The 21,805-nt window shown below is 34.4% G+C and overlaps 1 protein-coding gene across 5 annotated transcripts in view; it reads left to right on the forward strand.

Moving 5' to 3' along the window:
- The first annotated feature begins 2,253 nt into the window (after positions 1 to 2,253).
- The window catches only part of LOC134531252 (uncharacterized), a 154,980-nt gene continuing 135,428 nt past the window's right edge, over positions 2,254 to 21,805 (forward strand). For 4 of the 5 annotated variants that reach the window (XM_063366945.1, XM_063366944.1, XM_063366943.1 and 1 more), the window contains exons 1-3: positions 2,254 to 2,548; positions 3,548 to 9,012; positions 9,108 to 9,215. In XM_063366945.1, coding sequence (XP_063223015.1) covers positions 4,896 to 6,926 — 2,031 coding nt within the window. In that variant the 5' untranslated portion in view covers positions 2,254 to 2,548; positions 3,548 to 4,895 and the 3' untranslated portion in view covers positions 6,927 to 9,012; positions 9,108 to 9,215. The remainder of the gene's footprint in view (positions 2,549 to 3,547; positions 9,013 to 9,107; positions 9,216 to 21,805) is intronic. The other variant, XR_010074977.1, reaches the window with a different exon arrangement.

A 21,805-nucleotide genomic window follows, 5' to 3' on the forward strand; every position in this document is an offset into this window, starting at 1 on the left:
TAAACGGAGAAATAAAATAGTTTTTTCAGGTCCTGTAATGTGCGGGTGAAGCTATTGCCTGCAAGGAAATCAGGGCGCGCGATCTTGTTGCTGTCCGTCGGCATAAAAGTATCGGCCCAGACAAAAATTATGATTAGTATATTTTGTTAAGAAATGTTACAGATTTCAATTGGTACATGGCTGATGTTCGGCCAATACTTGGTATGAGTCCTGGAGTCGTTTTTATAAAATGCAAGTTTTTGAAATATGTACCTTTTTTGACCTTAAATAATTTAAAGAATACTGTTAATAAATAATATTTATTTAGTTAAATACAAAGCGTCATATCTTGCGTTTAGGACCTTGTAAGTAGTTGGATTTTTATATTTCAGTTTTAAACGGAGAAATAAAATGTTTTTTTCAGGGCCTGTAATGGGCGGGTAAATCTATTGCCTGCAAGGAAAACTGGGCGCGCGATCTTGTTGCTGTCCGTCGGCATTAAAAGTATCGGCCCAGACAAAAATTATGATTAGTATATTTTGTTAAGAAATGTTACAGCTTTCAATTGGTACATGGCTGATGTTCGGCCAATACTTGGTATGAGTCCTGGAGTCGTTTTTATAAAATGCAAGTTTTTGAAATATGTACCTTTTTTGACCTTTAATAATTTAAAGAATACTGTTAATAAATAATATTTATTTAGTTAAATACAAAGCGTCATATCTTGCGTTTAGGACCTTGTAGTTGGATTTAAATATTGATTTTTAAACGGAGAAATAAAATGTTTTTTTCAGGGCCTGTAATGGGCGGGTAAATCTATTGCCTGCAAGGAAAACAGGGCGCGCGATCTTGTTGCTGTCCGTCGGCATTAAAATTGTCGGCCCAGACAAAAATTCTGAAAACTATATTTTGTTAATAAATGTTACAGCTTTCATTTGGTACATGGCTGATGTTCGGCCAATACTTGGTATGAGTCCTGGAGTTGTTATAATATAATGCCAGTTTTTGAAATATATATCATATTTGACTTTTAAATAATTTTAACATTACGTATAAAAATGCACTTTTTTTTTAATATTATTAAATAGCCTTACGTTTTGCCTTTATGACTTCGTAGTTGTATTTTGGCCTACATTTTGTCTATTTTATGTTTGGGTAAATGCTTTTGAAACGCGAAAATTGTCATGGCTACAATGTATGTGTGCGTCTGTTGCTGTTGCTGTCCAAATGCATAATTTTGACTCCGGTCTAAAAATTAAGGTATTTTATGGAGGTTAGCGGCGCATCTAAGAAAAAAATTAAAAATTTGAAAACATTCTTAAATAATAGTATAGACCTTCCTCTATGAAACAGACATACGGAATTCCTATTAGTTTCTGAGAAATTACCCTATTTTTATACATTGCAAAGCCTTAGAATAGATGCGGCGGTTGTCATGTTATTTGTTTACTTTCATTTATATTGCATTTCCAATCATTTACATAAATTAAAACAAGCATATATAGACTGGTAACATGATCCTGATGTCTTGATACTGTGCACCTGATCCTGTTCTGTTTGTGATTCAGCAAGGATTATGCACAAGATAGTAGGTATTTATGGTTACAGAATATGCAGTCTAATTAAAACAAAAATCTTGGAAATTAATTCTTTAAAAATTTACGTGACATTTTCCCCCCAGGATTTCATGGAGAACCAAGCCCTCAAAATAGCATGTATAATTTGCTAAAACATCAAACCTGCACAGATAGGGCATCAGAGAATGAAGATATTGTCACCCCTATTAGAGATCATGCATTGTTGGAGACATTGGAGCCAATAGCTGCTGCAGTACCGGTTGTTCATGGTTAGAAGTTTAATTGGTAAATATGTATTGTACGGATTAGCGCCAAAAAAAATCGTACAAATATGAAATAACTTTCATTATATGCTATCTTACGTCCTCTCTTCAGAACCGCCTGCGGAGATAAAAAATTCCAATTACTTTAGGAGATATCGAATTTTTTAATCTTCATTTTTTGGCGATTTTTTTTAAAAAAAAATTTAAAAATCCGAAAATACCTTTATTCTGTGCTCTTAAACTTCCTCTTTTCATTAAACCCGGCTGAGATAAGAAATTCCAAATACTTTTGGAGATATCGAATTTTTTAATTTTCATCCTGTGAACTCGTGCGGCGATAACGGTTGCTTGTTTACAAGTATCATTTTTTTTTTTTTTTTGCGATGTTCCCAAACGGAGAAACCTAAGATGCACATAAAGTTCTTCCATTCCCGATTACACCCGAACAATTCACCTTCGGCCAACCTCGGGTTTATTTATTAATATTTCTGTGTTTATTTTAATGTAGCTATACTAACCTAACTAACCATCCAAATGGTTTTAAAGTGTTTTAATGTAGCTAACCTATCCGACCACTTTTAATATTTCAATTCATTTTTCCTGCGCAAAAATAAATAAATCCCGAGGTTGGCCGAAGGTGAATATTCGGGTGTAATCGGGAATGGCAGAACTTTATGTGGATCTTAGGACTCTCACGTGAACGAATACATCATGTAAAAAGAAACTTACGTGAGTTTATTCTGTTCATCCTTTTTCCCGGTTTGTTAGGTCAGGTCAGCTACATTATAAATACTTTAAAACTAAACAACCAATAAAATTAATTTTATTATTTTTAATGTCTGTTCAGTTTCAAAGTATTTATAATGTAGCTGACCTGACCTAATCTACCTTTGTCCCATTTTGTTAGGTCAGGTCAGTTACATTATAAATACTTAAAACTATACAACATGTAAAATAAATTGATATAATTTTTAATTTTGGTTTATTTTGAAGTATTTATAATGTAACTAACCTTACCTAATGGAAAATTTCTGTTATTTAGACATTCACGCGCACACGGCAAAATATAAAATGGCGACGGTCAAATTAATACACACGTCTGGTATAGCAAAATAAGAACGGCCATATCTCCAAATGTATTTGGAATTTTTTATCTCCGCAGGCGGTTCTGAAAAGAGGACGTAAGATAGCATATAATGAAAGTTATTTCATATTTGTAAGATTTTTTTTGGCGCTAATCCGTACAATACATATTTACCCAAATATGTTTTCAATTACCATTCTTTCATTAACTTTATTTTTATTAAATGTTCTGCCTGCTTGTAGAGCCTTCAGAAGTAAAATTAAAAGTACAGGCTCTACCATCTGTAACTTAATGTGCTTTTAACAAAATTTCAGAAGGTAAAAGTCATTACTGGCCTACTTAAATTTTTTGTTACATTTGTGCCATTATCCTGTCAGGGATTTTGAGTTGTCATTGTGTTCATTTTAATGCAAGTTACCTATTGAAATAGTTAAATTCTTTTCAGATACTCAAAGAAATTCACCACATGAACCATCTGTTTTTGGAGACAGACTTATTTCTAGCTGTGAATGACTTGTATCTGGTATTATAGTTTTTCTGAGTTTTATCAGTATAGTTTACACTACCTAGCTAAGTAATGTATCTTATACAATTTGTGCAAATATTTTATATGGGTCGTTAATTTATTGTTTATTTTATTTTAGGGAAGAAACGGAAACATTGTTTGGCCCAAGTAAATGTTAACAGAAGCTTCAATCTCACACCAAAAGCCAAATACATGTATAATGCAGTAAAGAAACTTAAAAGAAAATCAGAAAAAATATCAAAAAAATGCCTGACATTTAAAAGGAGGTTAGCTGATGCTGAAAAATTTGCACACTCAAAATTGTTTGAAAAACTTGCCCCTCAAATGAAAGAAACCACAAAAGCTTTCATCACCTCACAGTTCCGAAACCATGCTAGAGACCCACATGGCTATAGGTTCAGCCTCACTGATAAGCTACTGGCTCTCTCCCTTTTTAAGCAAAGTGGGAAAGGTTACAAACTTATTTCGAAGATATTTGTGTTACCTTCCAGGAATTCACTGAAGGGTCAGTCCATATCAAGTGGTCCAGCTCTGGTTGCTCGACTATTTTTAAAAAAATTCATAATTTGAGCCTTGTTAACATTATGTATTGACAGTTTAAAACTGACACAGTTAAATTTTTATTCTCACTAGTTTGATTATGGCAGCCATTTTTTTGTCATGGGGCGCGACAATTTTTACATTTACAAGGGTTCAGCTACATTGCTATATCTTGGCTCTGGTAGGCCATATCATGATGAAACAAAATCTGAGGGGTTAAGCACATTTTAAGCTACAATTCTGATGACAAACCATTTTTTTAACATCACTCAATCTTGCCAACTTTAAAGGTTGAACTTGTGCCTTAGAATTGCAAAAAATTTGCATTTTCATAAATTTTTTTAAGAGTGAAGGCAGTATCTGTTGGGCTTCAAAATATTTATGGATGTGCTTATGTAATAGTAGAGTAAATACAAATTATTTGGAGTGTGAGACTTCAATACTTTTTTTTTTACAATTTTGTAAAAACCAGTTTTTTCAGATTTTTGCTTACTTTACGGCTTAATATCTCTGGTGGGCAGTTATCTAAAAATCTTAAATTTACACACAATTAAGTACTCCATGGTACATAACTCCTGTAAAAATTTAGACTTTGAGATTCAACTGGTTCGGTAGTTACAGCCTTGCCAAACTTGTGTAAAATTGCATTTTTTTTGCAACAATGAAACTATAATAAATTCTAATTATATTTTTAAAAATCTTAATACCCTAAAATTGGCATTTACTATGCAATTGAAAAGAGTTCTCCGACTAAGAACATTAAAAAATATGCCTGAGATGTTTACCACTGTTTGGAGTGTGCAGGTCTTAACAGGCACGGACTTGCTCTAGTATGGTCTGGTATTTGTTCCATCCTGTTAGTCTGCCAGCAGCTCTGGTATAGGAAAGGTGGTTTGTGTTTCCATGAAGGTTTTTTGTTTTTCGGTATGGAGAAAGAGTGTTCAGTAGGACATTTAACAAATGAACAATGCCACAAATGTGTTTATGGTTCAGTGCAACAGGAATTGAAGAAAATCTGTGTGTTTAGTTTAGAACAGCAACAGCTAATATTTACCAGAGTTTCTAGTGATGTTAAGTCTGTATATAAGTACCATGAGATTAAGTATCTTATTAAATATCACCATATATTTGGCCGGTATTGCAGTGATCCTTTACAAATACATAAAAAGGCAATCACAAAAGGACTTAGGGAAATACTTCCTGAACACATGTATAAAAAAACAAACTACAATTTACTGCTTGTCCCTGGTAAGTCCTTGTGTCCTACATGCTACAAAAAAATATTTGTGACAGCAAATGATGGAACAGGGGACACATGTGATTCAGACTTTATTACAGAGATTGAAAAGTTGGGAAAAGTAGACAATGTATGTACTCAATTAGGGGTTTCGCCAGCATCTAAAATAAGGAAATTGGGTTTAGATAAAAGACCACAAGCAATAGCTGACAAGATCAGTAAAGTTTCAAATGTTTTGAAAAGAAATCTTGAGGAATCTTTTGATGAAGTGATGGAAAACAGAGAAGCAAGTGAAGAGTCTGTAGAAGAGTTTGACGAATTAATCAAGAAACTGAAGGATAAATGTGCTGTTGCAGGAAAAGAAATGAAAGTGAAAATAATTAGTTTACTTCCAAATTCATGGAGTCGACTAAGAATAACTCAAGAGTTCAATGTATCTGATCGTTTGGTAAAACTGACAAGAGACCTAGTGAAAGATCAGGGCATTCTACCAGAGTTGGGAAAGAAAAAGGGTTTTGGCATTCAATCAGAGGTGGTTACTACAGTCCGTGAATTCTATGAAAGTGATGAATACAGTCGTCTTTGTCCCGGAAAAAAAGACTGTTTATCGGTAAAAATAAATAACATGAAATGTCAAAAGCAGAAGAGGCTGGTGCTTTGCAATTTGAATGAATTGTTTGTGGAATTTAAATCTAAACATCCAGACTGTAGAATTGGAAGATCAAAATTCATTGAACTCAGACCTAAGTGGTGTGTCACAGCCGGATCATCGGGAACACACAATGTTTGTGTTTGTACTTATCATCAGAATGTTAAGCTAATGGTTGATGGTGCAAAGCTTATGAAAGATTACAAAGACCTACTTGCTATACTCGTTTGTGATATGAGTAGTTACGAGTGTATGATGGGCAAATGTGTTAAATGTCCAGGAAGTGAAGCCCTAGTATCTCTGTTTGATGAATTTGAAGAAAGTGATGCCATCCCAGACAACATAATTTTTCAACAATGGACCACAACAGATAGAGCTGAAATGATAACTGTTATTCAGCCAAAAGAAGAATTCTTTCTGTCCCTTATTGAAAAACTTGATTCACTTAAAACTCATAATTTTATATCAAAGATTCAAAGTCAGCATTTGAGAGAGAAGAAGGAGAAACTTAACGAAACAGAGTGCATTGTTCTTGCAGACTTCGCAGAAAACTTTACATTTGTTATCCAAGACGAGATTCAGAGCTACCACTGGGTAAATCGCCAAGCAACTGTTCATCCTTTTGTGTATTATTACAAAGAAAACGATAAACTTCTAACCCAATGTGTTTGTGTAATCAGTGATCATTTGGACCATAACACAACAACAGTGCATACATTTCAATCTCATCTTATGAAACACTTAAAAGACACTGTTCCTTCGGTTCAACATATAATTTACTTCTCAGATGGATCATCAAGTCAGTACAAAAATAAGAAAAATTTAATTAATGTCTGTCACCACAAGAATGATTTCGGTCTTAGTGCTGAGTGGAATTTCTTCGCAACATCACATGGAAAAAATGCATGTGATGGTGTTGGAGGAACAACAAAAAGGGAAGTAACAAAGGCAAGTCTTCAAAGAACAGTCAAGGATCACATTCTTTCCCCTGAAGATATGTATATGTACTGTACACAGACTATTAAAGGTATGTTAAAGAAGAGGAAATTACCGCTCGACAAGAAGAGTTGAAACCTAGGTTCGACAACTGCCAACGGCTCCCTGGAACACGAAAATTTCACCGCTTTGTTCCTCTCACCGAGATTATAATGAGATGCTATGCAACGTCCAAATCAGAAGAGTATGAGGATCTTCCAGTTTCAACCAAGTCCATCCCCATGAATCTTCGGAACAATGACATTATCGCCTGTGTGTATGACGAACAGTGGTGGCTAGGAGTCATTGAAGAAGTTAATTTTGTGAACAATGATATTTACGTAAAATTTTACAACCCAGCTGGACCTAGAACATCATTTAAGATGTCATGTGCAGACAGAGTGTGGGTGCCGCTTAAGAATGTGTTGAGGAAGCTCAGTCCATCAGAGCTATCCACAGCAACTGGACGTTCACACAACATTTCAGCATCATTATCTGAAGAAATTTCAATGCTGTTTAACAAACATAAGAAATAAGGTACAAATTAAAATCGTAAATCATTTGTCTGTTTAAAAATGTGAATCATTTGTCTGTTTAAAAATGTGATATAGAATGACTGTTATAATTAATATTTTTGTGCATAGTATACATGTGTTTTGGCAACAAACTTTAGTGTAATACTTTTTATGACTTAGTACAGCACTTACAGCATATATATAAAATAATTAAGAACGTATATAAAATTACTAGGGTTGCTTTTATTTATGCAAATAAATAAAAAAAATTATGAGTTTGGCAAGGCTGTAACTTCCGAACCAGTTGAATCTCAAAGTCTAAATTTTTACAGGAGTTATGTACCATGGAGTACTTAATTTTGTGTAAATTTAAGATTTTTAGATAACTGCCCACCAGAGATATTAAGCCGTAAAGTAAGCAAAAATCTGAAAAAACTGGTTATCCATAAATATTTTGAAGCCCAACAGATACTGCCTTCACTCTTAAAAAAATTTATGAAAATGCAAATTTTTGCAATTCTAAGGCACAAGTTCAACCTTTAAAGTTGGCAAGATTGATTGATTTTAAAAAAATGGTTTGTCATCAGAATTGTAGCTTAAAATGTGCTTAACCCCTCAGATTCTGTTTCATCATGATATGGCCTACCAGAGCCAAGATATAGCAATGTAGCTGAACCCTTGTAAATGTAAAAATTGTCGCGCCCCATGACAAAAAATGGCTGCCATAATCAAACTAATGAGAATAAAAAATTAACTGTGTCAGTTTTAAATTGTCAATACATAATGTTAACAAGGCTCAAAATATCAATTTTTTTAAAATTGATGAAGCTTCCAATAAATTTTTTTTTGGACCACTTCATATGGATTGACCCTGAAATCATTGCTGAAAAAAATTCCCTTTGAAACAGGAATTAACACAAAAGTGTTTCAACAGCTTGCAAGGACAGTCTCCAAAATGAATAAACTGGACAAATATTGCATGTTAGTATTCGATGAGATGGCCATTTCTCCAGGATTGTTGTATAATTCGAAAGACTACATCGATGGGTTTGAAGACTTGGGCAAAGGGCAAAGGAAGGCGGTTTTTGCAGATCATGCCTTAGTATTCATGGTTCGTGGATTGTCCAGGAAATGGAAACAGCCAATCGCATTCACATTAGTGCAAGGAGCCACAAAAACTGTTGATTTAGTGCGATTAATCAAAAGTATTACAAAGTTGTTGATTAATACTGGTCTTCATGTTATGGCAACAGTATGTGACCAGGGTACTGCAAATGTTGCAGCTATAAATTATTTAATTAAAGATACTGAACGGGAATACCTGAGACAAGGAAAGGAGAAGATGTTTCCAGGGTTTGTGATTGAGGGCCAGGAAATAATTCCAATTTTTGACCCCCCTCACCTTTTGAAAGGAATGCGGAACAACTTATTGGTAAAGAACTTGGTATTTGAAGATGATGGTAAAAAAAAAATTGCAAAATGGGAACATATTTTGCAGTTCTATAACATAGATTATGCAAATGGAGATGAGTATTTAAAGATGTGTCCAAAATTGAGTGATGAACATGTCATACCAGACAAAATCAAGAAAATGCAAGTGAAATGTTGCACTCAAGTGTTCAGCCAGAGAGTGTCATCGATAATGAGGAAACTTGCTCAGTGGTCAAGTGAGTGTGTATTTTAATATTCATTGACATTAGGCCTAATTCTGAGCATATTTATGTTTGAACATTTAAAAACAATGTTTTTTGTACTATTCCAGGGCAGATACCACTAAACTCCACCAAAGAAGGAGGTATCAGTTTTGATAGAAGCGGTACCTGCGCTAGTACTTCAGCACCTAATGTTGATCATATTCAAAATGGCAATTGTAAGTATGTGATAAATTTCATTTTTATTTTTATGTGTACATAATAACATTTGAAGCTTCAACAGTAACATTAGGGTAGGGAGTACAGTTAAGACTGGAAATATTATAGAATCAGGTATGTCGTGACTTACAAGGATTAAATATGCAATTAAGCAAATTTTTCGTGCTGTTTTCCATAAACGAAAGAGGATGTTGTGACAATTTTTGATAAAAAAAACCTGTTAACTGGTAAGTATGTATGTAGCAGGGGAAATGAATTAACGAGGGTGGGTGGACAATAGGCAGCATGGGTTCAGGGGAGGTTTCTTAAGTGAAACATAGATGACAGGGTTGTTAGAGGATTTGGTGGAGGGAAGCAGGTGGATGGTATATTCATAGACTTCAAAAAAGCATTTGACAGAGTTCCACAAAAGAAGCTGAGGGAGAAGGTAGAGATGTCTGTAGAGGACGAGAGGGTGGTAAATTGGACAGGAAACTTTCTAAGGGGCAAGTGGCAGAGGAGGAAAGATCTGAAGAGGGGGAAGTGACTTCAGGGGTTCCACAAGGGAGTGTGCTAGGGCCTCTGTTGTTTATAATAGTGATGAATGATATCAGGGAGGGGATGAAAGCCAGGATGAGGATGTTTGTGGATGATTGTGTAATGTATGAGGTGGTGGGAGAAGGGGTACATTTACAGGAAGACTTGAACAGACTAGAACGGTGGACTGAGGAAAATGGAATGTCGCTAAATGTTAGGAAGACAATAGTGGTTAGGTTTACGAGGAAGAGGAGGGTAATGTGGGATGTATGTAAATGGAAGGGGCAGAAGAGAAGGAGGCTGAAGAGTACAATTACTTGGGGGTGACCTTCCAGAATAACCTGTTACAGCAGGTTCAGCGGGTAGGAGGGCGTTGGGGCTGTTCGGCAGGAACCTAAAGGGAACAGGGAGGAGGGTAAGGGAGAAGGCATACTCCACTCTAGTCAGGCTGGGACCTATTTGATAGTGTAAATGGAAGTACTGGAGTTCCAGTGAAGGGAAAAATGTTGAGATGTGCTGTAACAAGGAAGTCCAATCATTTTGAATTTTGGAATAAGGCTCTCAGAATTTTGAAAACCATGAAGTTTCAGTGTAAAAAAACTGGAGCAACAAGCATTCCACCAAGCTTGAAAAATTGGATTCTGACTTTGGAGAATATTAAGTTGCTGTCAGAGAGATTACTTGCAGCTGGTTTCAAATATGTTTGCCTGAGAAATACAAATCAAGACCCACTTGAGAATTTTTTTGGCTGTATTAAAAGTCATGGTGCACGTAACATAAACCCAACAAGTACAGCATTCCGGTCTGCATTTAAGTCACTCATTATTACAAATTTCTTATCATCACACTCTGTTAATTCCAACTGCGAAGAAGATGATACAGATGGGGCTATAGACACACTTAAAAGTTTTGTTTTGGAAGGGAATCCTGTTAGTTCAGAATCAGAAGTAGAAACATCAGGTTTCCACACAGAAGAAGCTGAACCTCTTGCTTCGCCCCTGGATCTGAAAATGCTTTCATCAGTGACCACAAAGGAATTCATTCCATCAAAATCACTCATCAAAGAAGCTACCACCACTTATGTAAGTGGCTACTTAGCAAAGAAAGTATTCGCTGTTACAAAGTCATGTGAGACATGCAAAAGGAACTTAGTATCAGAACACATATTGCCTGGTCATGAGTTTATTGTTGCCAGACGATACTCTGCAAAAGCATTGTGCCTTCCTAACACATCATACAGTAACATGTGTAAGCATATTTTCTTTATTATACAGAGTAAATTGCCTTGTCACTGCCATGAATATAATTTAAGTTCAATTCTTCAAAATAATATATTACAAGAAGTTGACTTCTTTTATTTGCAATGTACTGATCATGATATCCAAATGCTAACTGTAAAATTAATTATCAGACTGATGATTCATGCTTGGACAAAATCTGTTAACAGTATTCTTACTGGAAAACGGTTCTTGCGGTCAGTTATTACAGATGAAATAAAAGTTCTAGCACTGAAATACTTCAAAAGGCACCGAAAGAATACAAAATAGGCTAGTTGATGAATTTCTCATGTTGTAGAGCATAGTAGTCCAACCTCTTGGCTGAGTTGTTAGTGTTCCTGATTGTTTGCCAAAGTTCTCTGTTTTAGATTCATTATTAAAAAAATTCCTCCCTTCGTTGAGTAGTGTGTTTTGTGCTATCCCTTTTCATGCTGCAGAGGGCAATGGAAAATCACTGCAGAATTATCCTACCTAGTACAACTCATTCGAGAACCCCTTCCCCAAACCATTCATCATCAGATCATAGTGGAAGTGCAGGTTCATTGACTTAGGTATGTGTGCACAATAAGGTTTTCAGTAGTCATATAGTACTGTCAAATATAGATTTGTGAATAAGTTGTATAGTTGTATTATGAAGTACTTGTTTCTGTTGCGGTACTACTATAATATTTTTACAAGGTGAAATAGACTTGTTTTGTAAATGTGACATATACTTGCCTTTAAACTGTACTTTCTGTGCTACACAATTCTTTTGGGATGAACATTTGCAATGAAAGTAGGCACTGCATCTTCATAAAGACATGGATCTATATTTTTTTTGTAACATGTTCAACTCTGTGTGTATAGTTTTGTGAATATGTATTACAGTTATATTTTTCTTTACTTACTCCTTTGTGTGTTGTGATACTACCATAATATTTTTATAGAGTGAACTAGCTTGGTTAGTTTTATTAATGTGTCATATGCATGCCTTTTAGTTTCTGTGCTACGCATTTGTTTTGGGATAAATGCTTCATTAAGATATGTATGTATAATATGCATTCTACTCTCACAGTTTGCACTTTTTCATTACATGTGATGTATGATTACATTTAGCAGTGCTTTATTTGTTACATTTGGCATATGTGTATATTTCTGTCACAAGTTGAACCACCCCCTTATTGTTTAAAGTTTTGTTAATTTTCTGCATAAAAGTGCTTTATAGTTTATTTTTTATATCAATTCAATATTTATATTTTATGTGGTGGTAATATTGATTATTTTTGGTGTTTTATTTAATAACTCATAATTCTTTAAGTACGTTGATTTCAATTTTGTAATGCGAAAACCAGATTTATCACGTGAAGTTAGAATAACAGCATAGTTTTTAAAAAATATCAAAATATCACAAAACAATTACCAACAAAAAACACTATAATTACTATAGGTACTACAGTACTTCATATAAATTCAAACAATAAAAGGTACATTCTAAAAGAATGCAGTACGTTGAAAATCTACACCTGCCCATAAACATGCGATTTGAGCCAACGATCATTGTAACTCATCTCTATAAACAATGTGTCTACATCTATTATTGGGTGCCAAAACAAACAGTATTCATTTCGAGCCGTGGACACATGTGAACACACAATGTACAGCTGGCCATTGGAAAGCATCCAGTGTGTAAATGCAACCCAGAAACTTTCAGTGTTTGACCCTGTGACTTTTTATGATCATGGTAAAAGCCATCTTCAAGGGGTAACTTTTAAGAAGGTGGGTAATGTTTTACAAGTGTCGCATGACTAATTTCTTCCTGGGATAAGTATTATCCTATAGTGTCATTCTGGGAAGTATAACTATCCAATACACTAAATAGAAATTACATAAACGTTTGCTCAGCTATTGTAGCTAATGTTTAGTTGCTATTCAACAGGAAGTGTAGGTAGGTGTTTATATTTTTCCGGGATATATAGCTTGTGTTATTTCAAGACGTATGTACCTATCCCATATGCTAAAATGCAAATGTGTGTGTGTGTTTTTTTTTTTGCAGCATTTGTAGACTAATGTTTTGTTGATATACTAGGATAGGGCTGTCCAATAGGTGGCCCGCGGGCCGCATGCAGCCCACGAACGTTATTTGTGCGGCCCGCATGTCAAAAAACTATAAAAATTAACATTATTAAACTGACCAGAAAATCGACTTGGAATGTATTGAGCTCTATCTCATGTAACTTTTCCACCACATGTGGTGCCGTAATGAAACTCTCAATGCTCTATCCTACACATCTTCCAGGCATGTGTTGTTAGCCCTTGTCTGACCACTGTCAGGGCAAGGGAAACAAGGGGGAGAAACCTGGGAAATACTTAGTGTGGCACGAATGCATCTAATACATGGTATTTATTGTTACACAAATACTGAGGAGCATCAGTTGATTATATGAATCTTCATTTTACAATCAGCAGAAATGGACGTTCAACAAAGTCTGTTCTGAAACAAATTCACTTTTTACTACAAGTGCCTTTAAAACATAAAGCGCAATACCCTTTATTTCTTTGCGCACAGCGCAGTAAGCCACCTCTGTTTATGAATATTAATATAAGAGCTAATGGAGCACTTACAATAAGGTACGCTGTACAAAAATAAGGCTTAACAAAATCACTAAAAAAAATATCCGAACCTAATTAGCCCCAGACACTTAAATGTTATTAGCTGGAATATAAGCAAAAATGTTCTTGGTTACTTTAGTGACATTAACAAAGCCATGGCATAGTTATTCTTACCTGTACTAAAACCAAAGTATTAAAAACTTTAAAACTAGTGCCTTCAGTTATAGATTATCAATACTGGAATGTCTTTAACATATTCTAGACACTTTCATAAAAGTTTGACGTAAAATACTGATTCGTATACACATTACCAAAAACATTTGGGAAGTTACAATATATTGTGTATACTAGGGGAACATGAGTAGATTGTTTCTAAGTTCATTAGGAGACTTGTGAATTCAAACAGACGTAATTTTCATCATCCCTTGCATTATCGCAAGCAACTATGGAGGAGTCGTGAACTTCGGCAGCGTCCGCCCCGTCTTGAATTATGAAGTGTTAGTGTCTGTGATGGACCCGTTTACGCAGACGTAACATTCACTGTCTATTACTTTTCACTAAGAAGTTACCGAGGAGTTTGTGTACTTCCGCAACGTTCACACTGTCTTGAGTTACAAACTTTCTGTGGATGTCTGAGGTGTTCAAATGTATTACAGCCAATGTTCCACCATGCCTTCTGTTTCATTCTCAATTATTTATCACAAGACGTTATATTTACACACTTCCTGACAGTGGGGCCGAAATGTTATTTTGCCTATTCCAAGAGTGTTTAACAATTTTAGGCTCAAACACCGTGGATTGTGGTCTCCGCCCAATCACACATGCTTCAGTCATACATTTGAACTTCACTATTTTTCTTCACCAGTTTCTAAACACGTGGCTCAGGAGCTTCTTGACACGACAAAGTATGGGGAATGGCGATCAACAGTCTTACCACAAAGTCCAGCTTCGTGCAATGATCACCACTGGTACCCGGGCGCAATGCTGGCGGTGTAGCATATCTGCACTCGGACAGTCCCTCTGCGTGTAGTCTTGTGTTCTGGCGCGTCGTCAGGGGCAGACTACAGTCTTATCATGTACGTTAACGTAACTGTATATATGTTTAAAATTAAAAATGTTTGTATTGCCACTTTTATTTATGTAACACATAATCAGAGAGTAAAACCTTAATTATCATCGTTCTCATTTATATTAATTTTCATCAGCCAAAATTCAACAGTGTGTATTATATGTGCGGCCCCTCAACCCAAAATCTGTCTCTCATGCGGCCCTCGGCTTGATTGTAATTGGACAGCCCTGTTCGAGGACCTAAAATAACTACCAAATTCGTTAAAATCTGTTGTACATGTAATGTTATGTGTAAAGAATTATTAAAAATTAAAACTTTGTATACCTACTAAATCAGATTGTTGTTATATTAGTATGATAATTTTACCTAACTTCATTTACTTTACTAATATTACACTCTAACCGTTTGATAACATTATGAGTTTTTTTTATAGCATATTGGTTTAAATAGATAATTCAGTAAACATATTTTAGTGTATTGGGTGATTTTTATTTATACAGTTTGTATTGTATGTAGCCTACGACATGTGCAAATCCAGTATGTATGAATTATTAAAAGTTTGATCTATTAGCAATGCAGTATTACTCAAAATTTTCAGTTTTAATTTTTCTTCCTAACTAACCTCAACTTTGTCTTCTTTGGTATGTTTAGATCCTTCAAACTATAGGCAATATTGAGGTTAAATTTGAAATATTAACAGCTCCACTTGGCTGAACTTTACATGGATTTAGTTCCCAAACTTTGCAAATATTGTAGATTTATAACATTTAAGTTTATATTGATTTCTTGTTTCATAATGGTCAATAAAATGAGTTTCTCTAAAGTGTTCCACATTTTATTTAGTAAATAACAATAAATGATAAACATATTCAGAGTAATATAGTAAAATATTTAGTCCACAAAAGTATGGTATGCAGGAGGAATTTGTGTTCTTATTACAAATAATTTGAATGACATTTTTTTGTAATCTGAAAATGTTCACACTGAAACTACGTTTTCCCACACTTCAATTCCATAAGTCATATTAGTAAGTAAAATAAGCAGTACGTAAGGATTCCTTGTCTAATGTACTGCTTAAAATTCTAAGTGCATAACATGATTTACTTAATTTCTTTACTGTTTGTTCAATATGTTCTTTCCGTTTAAGACTTTTGTCCACTATTACATCTGGAAATTTAATTGCATCTGTCAGATTTGTTTGTCGATTTATAATGTGCCCTAAAATATTGTTTTGTTTAATGTCATAATTGATCATATTTCAAAAATACATACATCCTGTTTTTATTTTTTAATATTTATTTTCAAGTTATTAGCATAAATACAACCACACATGATTTTAAATTCTGGCTCAGTTTCAGTCGTCAGTTCAAGTAAAGTGTTTGTTGATACAATTAAATTAGTAATGAGATTTACATTTGTAATTTGGCTAGGTAAATCATTAACATTTAATATAAATAACAGATGACCCAAAACACTTCCCTGGGGTACACCCTTTTTCATATAAACCCAATCACAATAATTTATATCATTATTACATTTTTAAAAAACTTTGTTTGCTTTATGTAAATATGAGTGATATTAAAGTTTGTACCATCTTATATTTTAAAAATATAATTAGTTAAGAAGTATCTCATGATTAACTAAATAAAAAGCCTTAGAAAGGTCACCAAAGACTCCAAATACATAGAGGCCAGAATCCAAGTTGTTCAGGATATTTTTTACAAAGTGGTACATAGCCAAAGTTGTAGATTTACCTTTTTAAAAGCCAAACTGCTCAGGTCTGAGAATATTATTTTCTAGAAAATTAATTAATTTGGCATGTATGATTTTTTCATAATTTTTTGAAAAAATAGGAAGTAACCATATAGGCCTATAGTTGTCAGCAGATGTAAAAGTTCCTTTATTATGTATGGGAAACAGTTTGGTGAATTTCATCCTATCAAGGAAAATACCTTCCCTAATAGAATTATTAATATGAGTCAGTGGTTTAGACATTTCAGTTGCACATTTTTTAAAAAACCAGATTAAAAAAAGTCTATCGACTTTTTATTATTAAGGAATGTAATATTTTTTGTAACCTTTCTTTCAAAAACTGGAAACATATGGAAACAATTTACATTTCTAGTAAGTTCAGAAAGTGATGTGATTGTACAACTTAATTGCAGTGTTCTTAAAACTTTTTTTGGGTTGTACTAAAATGGCAATATTTATTTCTGATATTAAAATTATTTCTCGTGCTGTACATGTAAGTATATGTCTTTGTGAAAATTAAAAAGGTGGTTATATTTCTTTACATAAAGCAGACATTGATACATAAAAATACAAGGCACAGGCATAATGCCTAATTTAACAAACAGTGGTTTATAATGACTTCTGGGTTCTGAACTACATAGAAGCCTAATGGTATGCTTTTGGAGAATGAAAAGGGTAGGCACCCATAAATTAAAATGGTGTCTTTGACCATAGCCTTAAGCCAGGGGTAGGTTTTAGGGGTTCAATTCCCAACCCCCCCAACCCCCCAAAATATTTAAAATTTTACATTGTAATATTAACACCTGTTATTCCACAGTAATTACCTATTGCTAAATCAATATTTTGAATTCGCTGCACTGCTGCCCGCTGCCAATTATCCAATTACAGAAGATTAATTCTATTTTGTGTAGGTGCATTTTCTTTTCACGTGAATATTTATGTAGCACATTTTTTGTCATTTTATTTTAAACCCCCCCACCCCACCACCACAAAAAAAAAACTGCTAGAAACCAGGCTACGCCCATGTTTTAGAGAGATGGAGATTTTGGTGCTTAGACGCCATCATGTGGTTAGTGGGCACGTGGACCTGGCGAGACTCCCTCCTCTAGGCGTGACGTCGCCCAAGTGCGACGAGACACAACCCGAAATAACTAACTAGCTGGACCTAACACCTGCTCTCAATGGCAGGCACGCTGGTTCTCTCGTGTATGTTCCCTACTCGCTACCTAAGTGGGGTCTAGGCGTCCCACATGCCATGTGACTTCACAGGAACACACATGGTCGAAATAAGGTAAACTCAAGGTTCACACACGTGAGATTTATTACTGAACTCATCTTTACAAGATCAGATTTACCAACAGTTGAAGGCGGCGAGGTACGGAGAGCTTGCTACTCCGGGTGGCGGCAAAGAGAAGACTCTGGTCGACCTGGTGTCAAGCGCCTCCTGGCGCTCGAAGTACTGTTAGCTGGTTAATATACACATTTACTCTCTATGAAACATGATCTATCCTTTCAAAAATTAGTATTAATTACGTTACAATGTCTGCGACTTGCGCCTGATTACATAAAAGTGTGACTAATGAATTACAATCTAAAGAAATAAAAATATTACGAGTCTAGATCTAAACAAATATCTAAACTTCGTAATTTTATAGAACTACAGTATATGTGATGTCACAACAAGCTTAATGATAGTTTCTTGTACGAAACATTATTTTTTGGCGTTGTAAGTTTTCCTTCACCATAAGAATATTGCACAGCAATGTGTAATATGGGTAAGGAACACAATATTTTGAATCAACAGCTCATTAAAATATATAAACAAAAACAAAGGTCGACTATCGCTACCAGCTCATGAATGAATAGATATCGATATAAATCATATAGATAAATTGAAATAACAATCGATCCTAATAAATTCGATATATATCGTTTAGTTTGCCCCACCGCCACATAAGCGCTACGATCGCTCTGTTCCCAACCCGACCCATTGACTTAACCTTCTATAACCCTTATTGTTCTATGGGGATATTGTATGAACTACAAGTGGAAATCTATTGGTTATTTTTGTTTTTAGGAGTTACATAAACACTTGAAAAATATTCAGCAAAGCAATTCGAAATTAAATTATTATTATCCGCAATTGAGTCATTAATTTTAATTGAGGGATGCTGACTATAACCGTTTCTCATTATTTTAACATAATTCCAAATTTTTTTAGGGTTTTGTTTAATTTTGTTGTTAATATTACAAAGCCAGTTTGTTTTATCTCTACACAGAAGTGATTTAGTTTCCTTGCGGTAATCTGAGAATAATGAATAGTAAAACGGATTCAGATTTCGTTTATATAATTTATGATAGTGAAATTTTTTCTTAAGAGATTTTATTAGTTGGTTAGAATACCATAGGGGTAACTTCGTAGCCTTTTTAATAGTAGTAGGCACATATAATTCTATGAGATCATTCATTGTACAAGTTAAGTAGTCAACCATAGTATTAATATTTTTAGAATTGTATAAAATTGACGAGTCATTGTCCCTAAGAGCAATAAAAAGGCAGAGGTAGTCGGGTAATTCCATGTCAGTTCAACCACACCATGACACCCAACGTCTCAGATTTTGACGAAACTTGGCATGGTTGTTCTATTCATTGATGTAAGTAACCATACCACTTTGTTTTGCTCTATCTCTAATGGTTTAGATTTTACAGCCTCTTAAAGTTTATGGATTATTGGAATTTTAATCATCTGGCCGCCGTTAACTAGATGTGTTGTCAGATGGAAAAAAAAAACATATTGTTTTTATTCAGTAACCATTTTGTCTGAAAATTTTTTAAAGTTTGGATCAATGTAGCAGGAATAATATAAAAAATGAACAAAACTGCTAAGTATTTATTTGGAACCATAAAAAAATCTCAAAGTGTAATTTTTATTACTATCGAAACAAAATGTAGAGTTTTATGGAAAATGGCAAATCTCATAAAGTAAAAAGGTTAATCATGAAATCTCTGTTTTGTTTTTGTTCTAAAAGATATGTTCTACCACATTAAACAGTAAGATTCGTGGTTTTTTTACTCCTTTGATAATTTTTTTCACTTCAAAACACAAAAATGAGTTAATTATTTAATTTTGGTTAAAAAGCTGCTTTGGCAGTTATTTGCCTGCCTGCGTTTCTGAATTATATACAGATGAATAAAATAACATATTTTCCTTTTGGTATCCCACACACTTTTTTATAAATTAAATTATCTTACTTGCTGCTTCCTCTTTCCCATGCTGTCAAATCCTGCATTCCTGCCATGACATCAGCCTGTTCCCTTTACACTCACAAATACGAACAGAACTGACCTCAGTAATGAGATTGCAGTTCAATTTAAATATAATTATTAAATTACACTACATGAAACATTAGTGTGTTTACTTACACATGCAATACTCCTATGTTATTAAGGCTTACAGTTCTTGCGGTTGTAACAATGTTAGGTCATTGTACTTCAAAATTCTTCTAGATTGTCAAATTTTGATTGGATATTTGTCATACATTCTTGTGAAAACTGATAGGTTCTTCCAGTCATTGTTTTTGGCGGTTCCACCATAGCAATAATATGAGGAATGGGCACAGCACATGTATCTTCTTTCTTGGGCCAAAAAAAGGATGGTGATGGTCCGCGGGGATGAAGAAACTGTACCGTGACATCTTTTTGTTCATCATTTATCTCATTCACAATGCCAAAGTACCAGAAGCTGTCATAAACACAAGCAATAAAACAACCAGGGTAGAAATCTTCTAATTTCACGAGATAAGTTTTGTTGAATGCTAAATAAATTAAAAAATAATAGCTGCTTTTTCATCCTTGCTAATTCTTTGAGCCTCAATTGTTTGTGAATCATTTTGTGGCTGAAAGTTGTGAAAAGATCTTGTCCCTGGAAGAGTTTGAACATCTTTGAAGTGACTTTCCATAGCAAGACGAGTCAATTTAACTGCTTCTTTAGTAATAAAATGGAAACTGATATTTTCAATTCTGGTCTTGCAGAAGTCAAAAGTTCAGCTACTGTTTGTTTTTCCAGAGGTCGTTTAAGACTTTCCCTCCGAGCTATGCATTTTACAGTACCCCCTATTCCGTCGCATTCCGTTTTGCCATGGCTGGTCGCAAAAAATGACCACTGAGCTCTCAGTAAAAAATCTCTCTCATGTAGACACAGGTTTACAAAGTTGTATTTATTTTTATATTGTGCTGCACACCCATCACTAAAGTAATGAATCTCTTTAATGTGTGGGTGGTCTCTTTCAAAAAGGCAGTCATAGTTTTTTGGATTTCGTACACCATACTTACATCATGTTTGAGGTCATCAGATATGATGCAAAAAGGTAGAACAAGCTTTTTGCCAGTTGCATCCTTGCAGTGAATGATTACAGGATGAATAGTGCATGGATCTGAGGTCCAGTGGTAACCTTGGGCTTCCTCTTGTATCGTGAAAGCATAATTTTCACTGAAGTCCATTGAAATTACAGCTACATTGGAAAGAGCTGTTTCCTTTAAAATTTTAAAAGTAGATGCTTGTGATTTGGCAATGTAAGAATGAGGTATTGATTTGTTTAGTTTTTCAACTAATGTTTCTATAAATTCAACAACACAGCTGGAACACCTTATCATTTCAGTTCGATCTGTGGAAACCCACTGACTGAACTCAATAACGTCTTCATTGTCATATTCTTCAAACTTTGTCTGTAAAAAATGGACAAGGTTATCTTCTGATGAACATTTGTCACAATGCCTTAACATACATTCTCTTGTTGCTCCTTCACAAACCATGAGCAATATCAGTTCTTTGTAGTAAATTAATAAAATATGAATTTTTTTTCCATCGGACAACACATCTAGTTAACGGCGGCCAGATGATTAAAATTCCAATAATCCATAAACTTTAAGGGGCTGTAAAATCTAAACCACTAGAGATAGAGCAAAACAAATTGGTATGGTTACTTATATCAATAAATTGAACAACCATGCTAAGTTTCGTCAAAATCTGAGACGGTGGGTGTCAAAAATAGTTTTTTTTTGGTTGATTTGGTATGGAATGACCCAGTCACCAATCTTATAGTTTTTATATGAAGACAATGTATTATCGTTTATTGACATATCATCAAATTGGAAGGTTATCTCTAATGCAGGATGAAAGCTATCTTCTTTAACTAGTGGTTCCAGAGCTTTGCTAACCAGACATGATTCAATATTAGTGAGACATAGGTCCAAGAGTTGGGCCGAAGGTTCAGTATGATTAAGCTGAATTAAACCTCTTGCTGATACAAAGTTGATTAATGATCTGGCTTTCAACTTAATATTTGATTGAACTATATTTTGGGTAAGCAGTTGAGATCAGTCAATG

The sequence above is a fragment of the Bacillus rossius genome, chromosome 3 (genome assembly GCF_032445375.1).
Source record: "Bacillus rossius redtenbacheri isolate Brsri chromosome 3, Brsri_v3, whole genome shotgun sequence".
Classification (NCBI taxonomy): Eukaryota; Metazoa; Arthropoda; class Insecta; order Phasmatodea; family Bacillidae; genus Bacillus; species Bacillus rossius.